Source organism: Rhineura floridana, chromosome 3 (assembly GCF_030035675.1).
Source record: "Rhineura floridana isolate rRhiFlo1 chromosome 3, rRhiFlo1.hap2, whole genome shotgun sequence".
NCBI lineage: Eukaryota > Metazoa > Chordata > Lepidosauria > Squamata > Rhineuridae > Rhineura > Rhineura floridana.
This window is the reverse complement of record NC_084482.1, coordinates 201540245-201557845: the sequence shown is the minus strand read 5'-3', so window position 1 is coordinate 201557845 and position 17601 is coordinate 201540245. Positions and strand designations below refer to the sequence as shown.

At 43.3% G+C, this 17601-nt stretch overlaps 1 protein-coding gene across 3 annotated transcripts; it reads right to left on the bottom strand.

The window, feature by feature from the left end:
- Positions 1-764: 764 nt before the first annotated feature.
- Positions 765-15687, bottom strand: LOC133381115 (tripartite motif-containing protein 10-like). 3 transcript variants are annotated; one of them, XM_061619699.1, is made up of 9 exons: positions 15214-15687; positions 13858-13961; positions 13246-13676; positions 10854-10949; positions 9005-9235; positions 8517-8539; positions 6107-6225; positions 4805-4894; positions 765-2569 (listed from the first exon to the last, which is right to left on the bottom strand). In XM_061619699.1, the coding sequence occupies exons 2-9, from the start codon at positions 13862-13864 to the stop codon at positions 2052-2054; spliced, it is 1515 nt and encodes a 504-aa protein (XP_061475683.1). In that variant the 5' UTR covers positions 13865-13961; positions 15214-15687; the 3' UTR covers positions 765-2051. The 3 variants fall into 3 exon arrangements, with proteins under 3 accessions (XP_061475683.1, XP_061475685.1, XP_061475684.1); XM_061619701.1 differs by lacking the exon at positions 13858-13961 and having other exon boundaries at positions 15185-15686; XM_061619700.1 differs by lacking the exon at positions 13858-13961 and having other exon boundaries at positions 15214-15686.
- Between the last annotated feature and the right edge of the window lie 1914 nt (positions 15688-17601).

Here is a 17601-nt window from a genome sequence, read left to right as displayed (position 1 = left end):
GAAATGAATATGTGAGAAAACCAAACTCCCACAGCAAGTGCTGTATCTACTCTTTATTTTCAACCTTTGAATTTCTGTCTGTAAATATAACCTATGTAATATATGTTTATTTTTTTAAAAAAATAAATATATGTGTAAACATGATGTCTTACTGTATTTCCCAATCTTTTAAGATGATCTGCCAGCTCAGTATTGCATAATGAAACAAGCCTGAGCTAAAATGTGGAGAGGGAATTGGTCTATGGGGGAAATAGTGGCACCTGGTGGCTGATCAAGGTATTGCAAGGGAGATTTTCCATTTAAAAACCAGTGACAGGGCTCAACAAAGGACTGTAGTAGGGAGCAGCCAATATTGTGCCCTCCAGATGATGTTGGACTACAGTTCCCCCAGCCATCACAGCCAATGTTCAGTGATGGTGAGGATGTAGGCATTAAAGAGTTCATGGCTGCTCTGTATTTACCAGAACTGGGACACCCTCATCTTTACCTCCTCCAGGTCCCAAATGGCCAGTTGACCCAAAGCAGCCTTTCCCAACTAGTGGGCCACCAGGTGTTGTTGGACCACAACTCCCATCAGCCTCAGCCAGCATTGCCAATGGTCAGGAAAGATGGGAATTGTGGTCCCACATTACAGAAAGGAGGATGTAGATGGAGCAGATTTTAACTTGTCTAATGATAGATAAAAATATCTTAAAACTATTAAAATAGTTATGACAGGATACTCAAGATTGAATTATTTATTTATTTATTTACTATGGTGCCAGACAGCCTCAGCCCACATTCACCAAGAGTAAGAGATCTCAGGGCTCAAAGCCCCCCCCCCCAAAAAACACACAAAAAGCTAGAACATTTCTAAATGTGGCGGCTTTTTTAATGCTTTGCATGTAAGTACCTCTCAATTAACCATCAACTCTGGGCAGTTCACCCATTAATATCAATAAAATACAATCAACTAATCCGTTCACAAGCTGTACCAGCACAAAGATCAGTGTAAACAGGCATAAAACCATAAATAGGGGCATAAGATCACTAACATAAAAAGCACTAGAAATTAGCAAGAATAAAACAAAACACTTCTAAGAATTAAAATCTATTAGACCATAAAGTCCACTCGAAGTGAAAAAGTCCTCTTTGGAGTGGCATTCCATTACTGGGAGGGGGGGGGACCACAGACATAACTGCCCATGCCGGGTGGGGCTAATTAATGAAAGAGTCCAACAACATCTGGAAGACACCACATTATCTACCCTTGCTATACAGAATCCAACTTGTAATAAAAAAAGGTTAATGCAGCTATTCAAAACACAATTAACTGGGTGCAAGCCCCACTGAATCCAGTGAAATTTATCTCTGGGTAAGTGTGGATATGAGGAGGCTGTGTTTGCAGAGGTGGTTTGAAATTGGTGCCTGACACTCATTCTTCTTTCCCCTCCTTCATGTCTGAGATCTACAAAGCAATGGGCTGAATCCAACTAAGTTTTGTTCAGAGTAGACCCACTGAAATTACTGGACCTGAGTTAACCATGTCCATTAATTTTATTTATTATTTGATTTATTTATTATTTGATTTATATCCTGCCCTTCCTCCCAGTAGGGAGGCAATTTCAATGGGTCTACTCTGAGCATGATTAACACTGGATACAGCTCAATAAGCTTTCATTGCTATGGGTGGAAAAAATATTTTCTAGCAGTAATCCAATGTCTGCATCTCCACAGCTGTTGGAGGTCTTGTGGGGAGGGGAAAATGGAAAATAAAAAATGAAACCAGGACTGAAAATCAAGGAGGCTGAACCCTATTGGGGAATACATTTTTTAGGATTGTAAAATGTGTTACTGTCTCCTTTAGAACTAAGGCTGCAGGGAGAACTCTGAGAAAGGGAAGGAAAAAGCAAAACCCATCCTTTTTTCTGCCGATTCTGACTCGAATGAATCCCCCTCTAAGGACCTTTGCAAAGCTGTCAAAAGTGCTCTTGGAAAACAAATGTTTGATTTTTAGATCAATCATTCTGATCTGGAGAGACACCTGGGCTGATAACGTAGATTTGGCCTCCTTAAGCGATTATGAGGCCAGTTTTAAATTTCCACAGACAAAAGTAGGGAAGGAGGGTCTCTCCAGAGAATGAGGCTACCACGAATGTGTACAGAAGGGTTCCTGTATCAGCATCAGAAAAAGACACCTGCCCCCCTTCATAATTCAGAGTCACTCGGATCTTCTTGGGCCCCCTACTCACAGGCAGAAGAAGGTTGTTAGGGGGGTTGCGGGCCCTGTACTCACCTTCCCAGTTGATCACAGACCAAATCCCTACCTCAGGACTTAAGTCATAGGAGCCCTTTCTCCTCACAGACTTCCTGGCAACGCCCACAGCGCATACTGCCTCACTTCCCATAATGACTTCCCAGAAATGGCTGCCTGCTGTGAAGCCCTCCCGTCCCAGCACAGAAGGAAGCGAGTTGAATCTTTCAGGATTGTCGGGCAGGTCTTGACATTTGTCTTCCCTTCTCACGCTTTTACCATCCACAGACAGGATGAGCTCAGGATGGGCTGTGTCTCGATCCAAAGTGACATTTGCTGTTGCGGAGAACATGAGGAAAAAGAGGAGAGAGGCAGAATCAGCTGAGAGAGGGGAGATGGACATCCTGACCCAAGACACATCCCAGGAACCAAATCCCCTCCTTAAATCAATAGGACTGCCTTTATCGCATTCAGGAATGGGACACTCTCCTTCTTCCAGTCTTTCCTCACAATAAAGATCTTCCTTGCTGTTTTTTTAATCAGGGTTTTGGATAGTCTTTTTAATTCAAAATATGTATATCGTGCTTCTCTTGCCAATCAAGCTTTTGCCGCCCTGGGCTCCTGCTGGGAGGAAGGGCGGGATATAAATCAAATAATAAATAAATAAATACAAGAAGCAACACGACCCAAAAACAATTTACTCAGCCCTCCTGTGTTAGTGAAGGGGGAGGGGGATGGATGGGGGCTGGAGAAGAGACAATTAGCTCTCCTTTGACACCCTCTGGGTCAACTGGCCATTTGGGACTGGGGGGGGAGAGATGAGGGTGCCCTAGTTCTGATAAATAGAGAGCAGCCATGAACTCTTTAATGTCTTCGCTACGGTTAGAGTTAGGGATCGTATCCGTGCAGACCCATCAGCCAATTCTGCCTCCACTGGAGGCAGAACTACTGCTGAATCAAGGGTTACATTTATATCAGGAAGAAATCAAATTAGGCAGCTAGCAGATTTCCTTGCCTTTTTGACCTTCAGTATTGTTGTTTTGAAAGCTTTATACTGCTACATGTAAAGTTGCTGTTCAAAAGCATGCTAAAGGCTCTTTGATGAAATATGTATAGGACACTGACAAGCTGTGATTTTGTGACTCCTATGAAGAATGTTATTTCGTATCTTCGCTGTAAAACGTACATATGAATTGTGCCCTTTTGCTCCCCTTCTTCCTGCCCAGATATTTGCCAGAGGAGGGAGCAGAGGCAAGAGAGAAAGTTCAGATATTTATTCTTCCTTTCTTAAAAGCACACCCAGAATACGAAGGATTGGAAGAGGGCATCTGATCAGGATAGTTGGACCTGCATTCTCAAGCAATGCCACTTGATCTTTCAAAACAAAAAAAAATTCCTGTAGAAATTAATTCACCGTACAAAAATAGAGAAATCTGAAAAGCAGAAGTACACATACTGAAGGCATCCAAATTATAGAAAATAAAAAACCTACGCTGAAATAAAAGAAGGGTTTTCAATAAGACTTAAAAACTGAAATTGAGGAAGCACTCCGCAAGTGCTCCAGGGGACAATTCCAGGAATACAGAGCAGCAAGAGAAAATGGCCGAAGTCGAGGTAAAGAGCCAACAACCCTGAGACGGGCAAGAAGCACAGAGTTTGAGGAGTGGAGATTCTGAGCAGGACTAGAATAAGAAATAAGAACTGAGAGATAAGGAGGAGCCTGATTATGTAAAGCTTTTAAAAAGTTAAAACGAAGCTTGTACCAAATCCTGAAATAAATAGGGAGCCAATGAAGGGACTTCAAAAGCAGAGTAACATGGTCAAAACGACAGGCCAAATAAATGACCTTGGCAGCAGAGTGTTGGATGGGAACCAAGGGACTGATACGAGTTCGTGGAAGACCAGTCAAAAGAAGATTGCAATAGTCAAGGTGAGAAATAACTAAAGCAGGAACTAATGTCTTTGCAGAGGACAGACAAAAAAGGTCTGATTCTAGCAATATTGCAGAGGAAAAATGACAGGACTTGGCTACAGCCTTTACAAGAAAGAATCAGAAGTAAAACCAAGACTATGTGCTTCCTCCATGGGATACAGAGGGACGTTGTTAACAGTGATGGAAAATGTATATTGCAAAGTGGGCTTAGGAGAAAAGATGAGCAATTCTGTCTTTGCCATATTAAGTTTCAGGTGCCGATGAAGCATCCAGGCTGAAATGTCCAAAAGACACGTTGGACATCAGAAGACAGTTCTGGCGTTGAAAAATATAACTGTTGGACATCATTATAGAAATGACACTGAAAGCCATGAGACCAAATAAGGTTGCCCAGGGGTAGCACACAAAGGGAAGACAACAAACTGAGCCCTGTAGTAGCTCAACTGAAAGGGGAGGGGAAAAAGATGATGATGCACAACTCCCAGCCAACACATTAAATGAATGGCCTGACAAATAGAAACAAACCAACTAACAACAGAATCACAAAACTCCAGATCACAAAGTGTCCAACAAGATATCATGGTCAACCATGTTGGAGGCCACAGAAAGATATAGTAAAATAAGAACTGAATAGAGACCTTTAAACTTGGCAGTAAGGAGGTCATCTGTGATCTTTGTAAGAGCCGTCTCAGTGGAATGCAAGGGACGAAATCCGGATTGAAAAGGATCTAGAATAGAAGTACGAGAAAGAAAGTCAAGGCAAAGTGAATAAACATCACGTTCCAGAGCTTTTGAAACAAAAGACAACAAAGAAACAGGACAGTAATTAGAGAAAAAGAATCAAGTGGAGGCCTTTGAGAATGGGAGACACAATAGCATGCTTAAATGCAGAAGGAGATGTGCCAGAAGCAAGAGACAGATTAATAATGTAAAAGAAAGAGGGAAGAACAGCAGGAGCAACAGTAATTAAAAGATGAGAGGGAATCAGATCAAGAGAACAAGTAAAGGGATTTGAAGATGACAGCAACGTGGACAGTTCATCAGATGAAACCACAGAAACCTCTCTCAATTTTTTTTGTTATAATTGTGGTGTTGCACAACAGGAAGATTAAAAAAAAAACATTATTAGGCAAAGAATTAGAGAGCGAGGGACAGGACGCCCGATCAAAATCAGCCCTTGCCTCCCAGTTGCAGGCGCCCCTCCCCCACCCCTAGTTGCTCCAGAGGCTGGAGAAGAATGTTTGGGGGGAGGAATCTCTCTCTCTGGTTCCTTTCCTTTAAAGATGCCTCCTCCCCTGCCTTACCTTTTAACATGCTTTCAGTGTTTTAACAAATATTTATGTCAAGGCTGGTTGGAATGGTGCCTTTACCTCACATGTGAGGCCCATCTCGTAAGAAGTGTGGGAACTCTTGTGAGATTAACATGGTTTCAACACTAGATATGGCAGGTATTTGAGGAGACAGCTCAGGCCTTTGCTCCACTACCAGGAGGCAAGCTTGAGCAGGAAGCAGAGGAGAAGCTGGGTGCTTCTTAATGCCCTTTTTAATGCCCTTCAGGATGGTGGAAACCAAGCAGACTTTGAGAACCTCCACAAAAGATCACTCCAGATGGGGTAGATGGGCAACAAACTGAAAAGGAGGTTCTGCGTAACTGTACACAGATACACATTGGGACAAAAAATCCTCTCTTTATGATTCACCCTGGTGTAGAATGCCTTAATTGTGGCAGCCACCATTGTTCCCCTGCCCTGTATCTGAGAGTGGCAACATACATGGGGCTGTCTGAGGGAAAGGAAATGGTGGCTGTGCCAACAAGAAAGCAGCTCTGCCGGTGCTACTACTGTCTGTAGCCAGAACTAAATACAGTAAGAGCCTGGCATGTTCATTTTTGGACTAATATAAATGCCCAGTGTAAAATTCTTGCAGCCATTCTTCATTACCTTTGAATAGCTTCATGACACCCTTCAGAAGGGAATCTATATCCCAGAATGCGCAGATCTTCCTCTTTAGCTCTGAAGAGGAAGGCACTGAATTCTCCAATATCTCTCTTTTCTCATACCTGGTGGAGAAAAACCAATGTTAACCCATTCAAATCCAGAATTCCTGAGTACAGCAAAACAACAGAATTGAGTGGAAGACAACTGTGGAAAGCTTAGAGGCACACGGGAGGATATTCTTCCTCACTATGGACTCCCAAGCCAAGACATCTGAAGGCCAAAAGAGCCTCCCCATATCACTATATCTACCCACTTATGTCTACTCAAATGAAGAAATATCTTCCTGACCTGAGCGCCTTTGGAAGGAAGGGTGGGATATAAATTTAATAAATAAAAAATAAATAAAATCATCAAGTGATACCATCATGCTCAGAGTTTCTCTGTTCCATCTTCACTGGCATTACTTCCAACATGCAAGGAGCATACATTCTTTCAGTACTATAACACCACATCACACATTTTATTTCTCTAGATGTCACGAGAAAGACACATAAAAGAAAAAGACGGTTGCTGCTGTTGGCAAGATTGAAATGTTCCTTATGTCCTCTGAGTGACACCTTGAAGTTACAAATTACAGCAGGAATGTGGTCAGTTACATGGCATGTCACCAACTCCTGGTATCTTGTGGGTAGCCCCCTACGGGTGCTCAATGGAACAATTGTGTGCAAAATTAGAGTTTGCTAATAGAGGAATCAAATTGGCTAGTCTAGGTGGGAACCAAAGCATTAGTTGCACCACCAAATACTTTTATTTATTTCTTTATATTATTTGTACCCCATTCTTCAGCCAAAAAGGCTCCCAGAGTGGCTTACATAAATCAATTAAAACAAGACAATCTAAAAAAAGCTTGACAAGAAGCGGAAAGGGGCAGGGAGGGAAGAGGGAAAAAAGCAAATTCAGGCACCAATTCTTAAAGCTTGATGATGGCAGTTCCATCATCTTTGGCTCTTGTGTGGGAGAAACACAGGCCTCTGTCTGCGTCACTTGAGTTAGCTCAAAATATTTGTTTGTTGATCTTGGTGGTATCTTGCTTTGACAACTTAGACATCCTGCGAGAACTCTAGTTCTGGAGCAGACGTTAAGCCAGACATTAAACAGATATTCAAACTGAATGGAATAAATAATATACTACCAAAGCAAATTATTTGTCAAAAGCCCATCCAGGCCATTACAAAACATCATTATACACACTACATAAGGAAGACAAAACTTCCAGCACCTGTTGCCTGAGGCAACCAATACACTTTGCGTAAAGGTAGAGCTGTGTCTGCTCTCTTTGTTCCATTGCCTAGTGCAACATCCTTCTTTGCCTCGATGATGCCGTATTTGTTCAAATTCAGCAAAACAACATCAAAAGGAGTAAGAAAGAACACTTCAACAAACCAGCAGAATAGGCTACGCAATAAAGCTACCACTGTTTGAACAGAGTATATATATAAATATGTATCTAAGAGGCAATGGAAAATCCTGGGAAAATAGAGAAGGTTTTGCCTGGCACCTGAAAGATAACCAAGTAAAATGGTTTTCCATTGTTTCCTGAGGAAGAGCCTGAAAGAGCAGAAAAACTGGCTGGAGATTTAAACATATTTGTATGAACTGTTCTGTTCATAAGCACCTTTGGGACATTCTCTTTAGATGTTTGAAACGATTGCTGAGTAAATAAGTACAATATAGCAGGCAGAGAAGAGCCTTCAGCCATGTGTGATAATAATAACAATAATAATAATAATAATAATTTAATTTATATGTCGCCTATCTGGCCGATGGCCACTCTAGGCGACGTACAATTTAGTTGCAATAAATGCATCACAATAAAATACACATAAAATACATATAACAGTAAAACTATGAATAAAAAACAATAACAGTTCAGAGTAATAGGCGATTAGTCCTAAAAAATTAACCCTCCCCGGAAGTCCCAAAGGCCTGTCTGAAGAGCCAGGTCTTCAAGGCTTTGCGGAATACATTCAGGGAAGGGGCATGCTGAAGATCATACGGGAGGGAGTTCCAGAGAGTGGGGGCCGCCACTGAAAAGGCCCTCTCTCTAGTCCCCACCAACCTAGCTGTTTTAGTTGGTGGGACTGAGAGAAGGCCCTGAGTGGCTGATCTTGTCGGGCGGCATAATTGGTGGCGCTGATGGCGGGGAGGAGGCAGCGGGCTGGGTCTGATCCTTGGAGGGAGAATAGGAGTCCTAAGAGTTCAACGAAGGAGTCCTGTTTTCACCTGTGAAATGCTGCAGGGTGTGGAGTTCTACATTTTCTCCCCTGGGGCCCCTTGAGGGCCAGGTTTTATGTATTGTCCTCCTGGACTCTTCCAAACATCATGACAATAATAATGAGTGGGATCCACTTACCTCTGCAAGGTGCTTCTGACATCCTAGAGGGAAAGAGAGAAATTCAATGTCTGCCATATGACAAATTAAGAAGACCCCTCAAACCCTGGATATGATGCACTCTGGCCCTCCAGTGTTAATGATCTCATGAATGGGAAATCAGCAAGTCAACAGGTAAAGTGGCTCCATTTTAATACAGTGCAAGGTGATATACTTAGATGCAAGAGAAAAACCAGAAAAGCAAAGTTACTCCCACTTTAAAAATACACAGTGACATGTCTAGTTGCTCTGTTGTAATTCTAGATACAACATAAATCAGAAAAACCACATTTACAAAATGATGCAAGGAACCCTCCATCTGGAACTTTTGGAAGCTTGAAACAGACGTGCCTATCAACTGCATAAGCTAGGCCCCTTCACTTCTTGTAGGGATGAAAAAGGCACACAAAGCTTTGGAGTCTCCCTTCCCCTAGAAAAGCACCCGAACCTGATTTTTGCCTCAGTCTTACCCGCAGGAGTTCACTCGCTGGCTGCTGGCACTTTTCCTCCATCTCCCGGATGAGCCTTTGAAGCGAGGAGAGTTCCTCTGAGAGTTTGGCCAGGAGCTGATCCCTTTTTGCTGCAGTCCTCTTCTCCAACTTTTCCATCTGATTCAGCATTAGTTTTTCTTGTTTTTCGAGAAACTGGTGCAGTTGTCTGAACTGAAGCATTGCCTTTTGCCTCTCATTTTCTGAGAATTTCTGCAAGAAGCAGATGAAAAGGACTCCGGTGCCTGGAATACGGTCAGTCTTTGCAACACTGAGTTGAGCTATGAGAATTCCACAGGAAGAGCACTGCTGACTCTTTACAGGTATCAAATCAACATTATTTATTTATTATTTGATTTATATCCCGCCCTTTCTCCCAGTAGGAGCCTATTATGCAGAGAGTTTCCTAAAGATGAACAAGGTACCCACCCTTACAATGGCCTTTTACTCACAATTTTTATGGGACATGAGTTCTTGCCAAATAAGCGATGTTCTGTGGATCTGGGCTGCCTCACAGCTTTTGATTGTTCTGCATTTTATGTTAAAGTTGCCAATACAGAGTACATGGTTTAAATCCTTGGGCTCATCCACACTGATTTAATCATTCATATGGATTTGAGGCTTGCCTGTGACCTGATTTTTTGGATGTTGTCCACATGACGTTCTCCCCATCCAATTTAACAGCCTAGTTTTTCAACACTAAATTTGGATTTCCCCAATCCAGGCAAAATTGGAAAAGGAGAAATAAATCTAATATAAAATTGCTTGTTTGCAAACTGTGGGCGCACCACAGTGCATTGTGTTGAAGGCTTCTGGTAACATTTCAGTAGTCCAATCTATCGCCACACATCCCCTACTTCCATTTTGCTTCTGCCAGCCAACAGGAAAGGATATAGGTTCCTTTAAAAAAAAAATTAAACAGCTCTTTTGCACAGAAGAGACCTTGCACAAACCGCTGTATTAAAAATAAAATTGTTGCCTTTGCAGGTACAAGAAGTGGGGAAAACAAACAGGAGGAAAGAAAATGGCACACTTTCATGCCCTGGCTTGGAGGGACAGATGCTTTTTACTGCAGTTTTGCACAAATCTAGAATATTGGAAAGCTTGTATTTAAAACATGAAATAAAAGGTGTGTGTGCTGGGACAGGTAACAAATACTTCAGTGTATGCCCACAACAGACCTCCGGTTCTTGGCTTGAAGCAAGAAACATACACTTGAGTATTATGATTATTTTACTGTTTTGTACAAATCTGGAATACTGAGCAGCTTTTATTTCAAAAATAAAAAATTAAAAGGTGTTTGCGCACAAATGAATGACTACTTGCACTCATGTCCGTAAGGCATCTCAGGTTTCTGGAACTTATGGTGGTTGGGGAAGTACTTACTAAGGGGAGGGAACAACAACACACAGCACAAACACATCCCATCAAGCACTGCCCGTTAGTGTGGGTGGAAAACAGGAAGAGGCATAAAATGGAGAGCTAATGTGTTGTAGTGGTTAGAGTGTTGGACTGGGGCCTGGGAGACCACAGTTTGAATCCCCATTCAGCCATGAAGCTCCCTGGGTGACCTTGGGCCACTCACTCTCTTCTCTCAGCTTAACCTACCTCATAGGGTTATTGTGACTAAGGATGACATCAGGAAGGGGAGAGCCATGCTTGTGTGCCACCTTGAGCTCCTTGGAGGAAAGATGGGAAGGAAATGTAATAAAGAAATAAAATGGAAAGCTCTCAGGCATGGATGAAGGAACACAAATGTGCACCCACATGCTCATGAATGCCCTGGTGTGGACACAGCCCTTGTTCTGTTTCCAGTCATAGTGACACTTACAAGCAGCCCTTGGCTCTCCTTTTTTACATCTGCTTCATATGCCAGAATTTTCTCTCTCTCCTCCCCCAGAGTTTCCAGGCAGCCATCCATCAGATCCTAAAGACAAAACAAAAGCTCAGGTTTGATTCAGAGCGGGGGAGGGGACGGGACCTGAATTACATGCTTAGTCCTTGTGATGCACTGAAGCGTCTCTGGGAGCAGAGCCAACCTTACTATTAGGCAGAGTGAGGCAGCTTGCATTAGGGGACAGATACTGAGGAGCAGAGGGTGGCTGCAAAATGCTGAGAGGATGGTGCAGTGTGGAGGTCATAGCCTGCCCTGTGCCCCCTAAGCCAGCCTGCTGTCCTTCAGGTGCAACGGAGGATATTCTAGGTTGCCAGTGTTCAAGTAAGCGTTAACTTTCAGTCCAAACAGCATCTGTATTTGCAATGAGAAGGCATCATCTTCTCAGATAGTAAAATGTCTTCACCTGGCCCTACCCTGGGGGTAGGGGAGGGGGGAGGGATGGACAGATCACCGTATTTCCATCCCCTCACTTTTCCTTTTTTGTGAAAGTACTTCCAAGCTGGTTCAACAGATGCTTCTTCTTTCCTTTTAACTTTTAAAAAATGTTAAGCTGTTTTGTCGCCACGTGGTAAAAGAAATCAATCTTAAAATGCTTCCAAGAAGTGACTTTACTCTGCCAGTTTGTTTTTGGGTGAAATAAAAGTTACTCACACTAGTGTTTAAAGCCCTAAAGGACTTGGGCCCCAAATATCAAAAAGCCGCCTCCTTCCCTACAGACCCTCTCAGGCAGTAAGATCAGCAGAGGGGGCCTTCTTGGGAGTTTGGAATTTTCTCTTTACATATTGGACAGGTGCCAGCTCTGTTGTCTTATCAGTGTCTTCTGAAGACCTTCCTCTTTCAACAAGTCTTTCAAGTAGACACTTTATTCCAGTCCGCATCTGTGCTGGAATTGTATTTAAGAAGTTTTATAGGAGTTTTTAGTGTTTTGTTGTTTGCTTGCCGCCCTCGGCTCTTTCTGGGAGGAAGGGTGGGATATAAATTTCATCCATAAATAGTTAAGCCACCCTCAGAAGTTTGGGGGATGGTGGCCCGGGAGAAGGCTTTCTCTGTGGCAGCCCCTAAATAGTGGAACTCCCTCCTCACAGAAATGCATCTGGCACCTTCACTGTATAGTTTTGAGTGAACGCTAAAAAAAAGCTCTCTACCCTGGCGTTTGACACCCGGGATGCATGTTTTCTGGACCCACCCCATTCTTGTGATTGTAATCTGTTTTAATTGTGTTTAATACTGAATTTTAAACTGTTGCAATCCGCCCTGGAACCTGCTCATGAAGAGTGGGTAACAAGTTTAATAATAATAAGGAACAACAACATGCGGCCCCTTCCTAGGGAATTGTAACGGGGGGGGGGGGAAATCATGTGGGAGGGTGCTTGTTTGATCTGGGAGGATGCGAGATTTGGTTTTTGAGAATCCCTATACAAAGTCTTTTAATTTCTAGAGACTCCTGGATTAAATGTAATTGGCCTGAAATGGTTTATTGATCGCTTCTTCATCTAGCACTTTTCATATTTGCATTTTAAAGACATTTCACTGCTATCTCCTCTACTTGCCAGTCTTGAGGAACTCGTGGCTGATATTAATATCTGACCAGTCTGTAACGTGTTTTATCTGTGCAGCATTTTACATTTGGCTGCTGTTGGATTTTTTTAAAAATCTGATTAAAAAACCTGAAACTCCCAGAGCTATTAACTACATTTTAACATCTTTGTTGTCCCTATTACCTTAGCCTCTTAACCTGTTTCACTTTTTGTAGTTTGGGGTTTGATAAATGAATTGTGACTTTCTGTTAATGCTATCTTAGCTTTATCTAGTGTTGCTTCTTGCAGTATAAAGAATGGTTAGGAATGGAGCATTCATTACTGAAATTGTTCTGATGATTTACAGCACATGCCTACTCAGAAATAAGTTATTAAGCTCAATTGGGATTAATCCCAGGTACCAGATTTGCATTTTATGTGTTGTTGATGTATCTATATCTCTTGAGAACCCACTTTGGATGCAGATGCATAAAAATAAACTTGACTTTGACTACTAAAGGATGACCTCCAGGAGAGAGCTTTCGAGAAAGAGTTGTGTTCAGAAACAGGAAGCCCTGATGTCATTATAGTGATGGAGCCTGGCACCCATGACATCATCATGTCAGGAAGCATTTAAGTATTTAATCCAAAAGTTTGGCTCCAAAAACAGAAGAGTCACAATATGTTGAGTGCACAAGGAAACTAGAAACCGCCTTTGCATCGGGGTTGCATTCCAGACACTTTGAAAGAATATTCCACATGCACAAAATGAAAGGATTCCTTTACTAAATATCCAGATAATTTCCTACCTTATATTCCTGGGCAGCCTCTTCCTTGAGAACCACAGGATGCAACATATGTTCTGGTGATCGCTCACAAAATACACAGACCGATTCTTTATCTTCTTTGCAGAACAGGTGGAGTTTTTCTTGATGCTTCACACATAGATCCTTTCCCTCTTTATTTAGTGCCAGGAGTTTAATTTTTTCTACTATATTTGCCAGCTGCCAGTTGGGCCGGAAATCCCCTTTCTGCATCTTTTCTTTGCACACGGGACACTTCAAAGGCCCCACCCCTTGTTCTTCCCATGCCTCACAGTAGTTGGTGATGCAGCCCCGACAGTAGTTGTGGCCACAGTCCAAAGTCACTGGATCTGTCAGATACTCCAGGCAGATGGAGCACATGGCTTCCTCTTCCATATTAGTAGATGGTCGGGCTGAGGCCATTATCGATAAAGAATCTGTGATTTCAACAAATATGAACAATATTCAAAGAGACTAAATGTCTATAAATTGTTTAGCTTTCCTCCACCATTTAATACATTATTTCTGCATTTTACTATATTATCCCCTCCGGCTGCGAAGTGCATGCCAACAGTTTGGTTGTTGTTCTCTTTTATAGTTGCAATATCTTCTGCTTACTCTCCATCCGCAATGAAGTTCTGCTGAATGTATGTCGTCCCTTCTCTTAATGGATGGATGCTGTATATTTAACTTTTTTTTAGCTTCACTGATAGAAGAGGCAGCTATAGAATGATAGCAGAATGAGAATTAGATGGGACAGGAAAGTAAAGGAAGAAATTCTAGTAAAAAAAATTGGATAATTTCAAACTTTGCCTAATCTCCCGGTAAACAACTCAGAATGAATGCTCAGTAAACGGATCTTCTGGAAGTGACCTTACTCTGGAGTAAACCCACAGCAGCAATAGCACACATTTACCTAAAAGTAAAGCCCATGCTTGAAGCCAGGGAGACTTGGCTTCCAGGGGACCTGTTTATTGAACATTTATCCTGATTTGTTTGCTGGGAGATTAGAGGATGTTGGCTGTTTTAATGATCATTCATTCTGATTTGCAGGCAGAGAGATTAGGCTACATTGACCACATTCACACCATACATGCTATTATTATTCCACTTTAAACAGTCGTGGCTTCTCGCAAAGAATCCTGGGAAGTGTAGTTTGTGAAAGGTGCTGAGTTGTCAAGAAGTCCCTATTCTCCTCAAAAGCTAAAGTTCTCAGAGTGGTTGAATAGTCAGTCCCTCTCCACAGAGAACTCAGAATTGTAGCTCAATAGTCTCCTCTCTGTATTCTTCACAAACGACACTTCCCAAGATTCTTTGGGGGAAGCCATGACTGTTTCAAGTGAAATAATAGTGGTATTATAAACGTATGGTGTGAATGTGGTCACTGTGTCAAGCAAGCGTTATCCCACACTTTCCAGCACATTTTCTCATCAAGTTCATTACTGCAAAAAAAAAAGTCCAGTCTTTTAGAGAAACGTGTTTGTTGCACAACAACTCCATATGAGCTTTAATGACACTGCCTAAATTTGCTGGTCTGTGATTGTATCCCATTGGAAAGCCAGTAGCGTCAGTCTTAAAGGACCTTCACTCCAAAGCGGCGAGATGCCACCTCCCAAGCAGCCTCCTCACACAACGGGACTCCAGCAGCCCAACCCTCTCTGCCAGGCCTTTTGACCAGGAAATAAAGAGAAAATAAAATAAAAAATTGGCTGAACTGAACCCAAGAAGACCATGTTCCCCGAGTGAACCTACTCAGGGAATCGGGCCTTATAGCTGCAGCAGCGCAAGCCCCATCCATGGGCGTGACGGGGTGGGGGACATAAGAGCCCCTCCAGCGGACTGAATAGAGAGGAGCTCTACAGGCCCCTCCCCGTTTTTTCGGCATATCCACCTTTTAAATTCAAACGTTTTCCTTCCCCATCTTCTTCCCACCCAGCTTTCCTACCTAACGTGCAATGGGATGGCAATCCTTACTTGAGACACAGCCCTTCCGCCACGAGCCTCGCTCTATAGAAGTGGGGGCAGCTGACTTCGCCGCTCCCCCAGTGCAGGACTCCACGCAGCAGCAGCAGCAGCAGCAATTCCGTCCCCTCTTTTTCTGTAAAAGCCGAGGAGAGCCGCCCCGTCGCCTGCTGGAGGCTCCTTCCGGGAATCGGGTGGGTAGACTCAGGCCGTCCACGAAGCCAGGCTTAAACAGAACTTCCCCACCGCCGGGGATGGGTCGGGCCTGGCCGAACTTGGGAGGAAACCTCTCGTAGAGCAAGAGCTCAAAATGCTGCCTCCCGCAGGCACACCTGAGGGGATTGTACGGCGGTGACCTGCTTTGCCGCCTCCCGGCCCACTCCCTATGTACGTAGCAGGTGCGCTAAGAGCACCACCCGCCACATTTACTGAATTTATAACCCGCTCTTCCTCTCCAAGGAGCCCAGGGCGGCAAAGATAAACGAAACTATGCGGCCATGCCCGTATTTTCTGCTGCCAAATCGCTTCAGGTGGGCTGCGTATTCGTGGCTCTTTAAAGAGGATTAAAGGACAGCGTTTCTGAGCAGGTGCTGAGCCGGGGGTTTTGTTTTCAGCACCAGAAATGAACCCCCAAATCCTATCACACAAAACTCGGCTCCTGCTTTCCCAAGCTTTTTTAAATCTCACCTGTCACTTGAGAAGGGAAAAAGGCCTTTTGTTGTCACGATCATTAAAGGGGGGAAGCAAACGAGGTGAGATAAATAAATAATAAAGGAGGATTGGGACATTGTCACATTCACACCATACCTTTATTTCTCTTCACACAATCACGGTTTCCCCCAAAGAATGCTAGCGGGTTAGTTTGTGTAAGGGTGCTGAAGTGTGCAGAATTCTTACCCGTGTTTCTTATCTGCACTTCACCAGACGGTTCCAGGTTTACCATTTAAACCAGATAAAACAACCCCCCAGCTAATAAACAAAACAATACATAACTCATGAAACTGGAGTTCTTTGCATGGATTCTGGTTGGCACTGAAGGACAGCTGGGCTCTCATGCCTTTAAAAGCTGAGTGGTAGGCAGATATTAAACAGAGTAAGCCTCTCCTAGTCTGGAACTAAAATTATGGGGAAAGCTTCACCTGTCTGATATTCTGTTTGTCAGGCATCTTCTTACTTGTGGATGACCCCTGATTTATTTTTGGGCACTCCTCCCTCCCCCACCTGTCAAAGAGGGTTCATATTTGCTTATGACATTGTTAGGTCCAAACCCAACACGCAAGCCGTCACTGTCTACTCAGCTCACATCCACCCGGGAAGGTGCGGAGTTGAGAGCAAGAATCTATTGCCAGAGGCCAGGAAATAACACACAATATTACCTTTGCAAAGGGGTCCCAAGACCTGCGAGCGAATTGCCTTTCAGAAGTGGGAACCCCATTTATTAAAAATGGGGAGCAGACGTCATAAAGAATAGAAAACATTGCTAGACATAGTAATATCTAAGATATGGAAAAAGGGGTGCTTAGGATAACAAAAGCCAGGAACATCTTGCTTCTTTTAGACATAGGCTTGCATAGTTTCTACGACCTTGATATAAGCACTCAGAGTCAGAGGAACAAAGGATAGATAGGAGCAGGGGAGTTTCGGTTACAAGTGGGATCATTAAACTAAGAATACGCTCAGGTTACATTTCTACATTTGTAAGCGTATGCGTGTCAAGGTCTACAACCATGTAAATGAAGCATAGGCATTCTTTTGTGATACAGTTGGTAACATAATATAAGGCATTGAGTATAGATATGCACAAGGAAATGGGAGGGGAGCACATTTCCAGTTCAATCAGGCTTTTATTCACTTAGCCACTGGAATGTTTGGGGTCAGGTCATCGGGAAATAAACCGATATCTACTTTATATCAAGTCAGTAATATTTCCATACCCAACAACATGAAGTGTATGTATATTTGTGTCAACTTTTGTGAGTGCAGCAGAGGGTGCGATCCACATGCAATATACCAGGCCCAGAAAAGCCTCGTGGCAGTTTGGCACCCCTGGTTACCCCAGGAAAAGGCATAAGAGTGGTGTGAGGCCTGGCCTTGAGGGAGGAATCCTGAGGGAGTGCGCAGTGGAGGCGACCGGCAGCAGGCCAGAACAAGAGGACCTCTGAGGCTGAATCCCAGGAAGCAAGAAGAAGCTCTGCCAGAAGGGGCTTGGAAATTGGAGGTGGTGCTCAGGAGAAGCATAACCTGGTCCCTATTCCCTCATCCCCAATGTAAGAAAAAAATGGAGCACACCTCTCATTCTGACTGATCCAAGTGCAAGGAGGAACTCTGGGTGAGAATCCTCACATGTAGCCCAGGCATGCAATAATTCTCGTGTGGGGCCCCCAGTTTTGTATACATGTG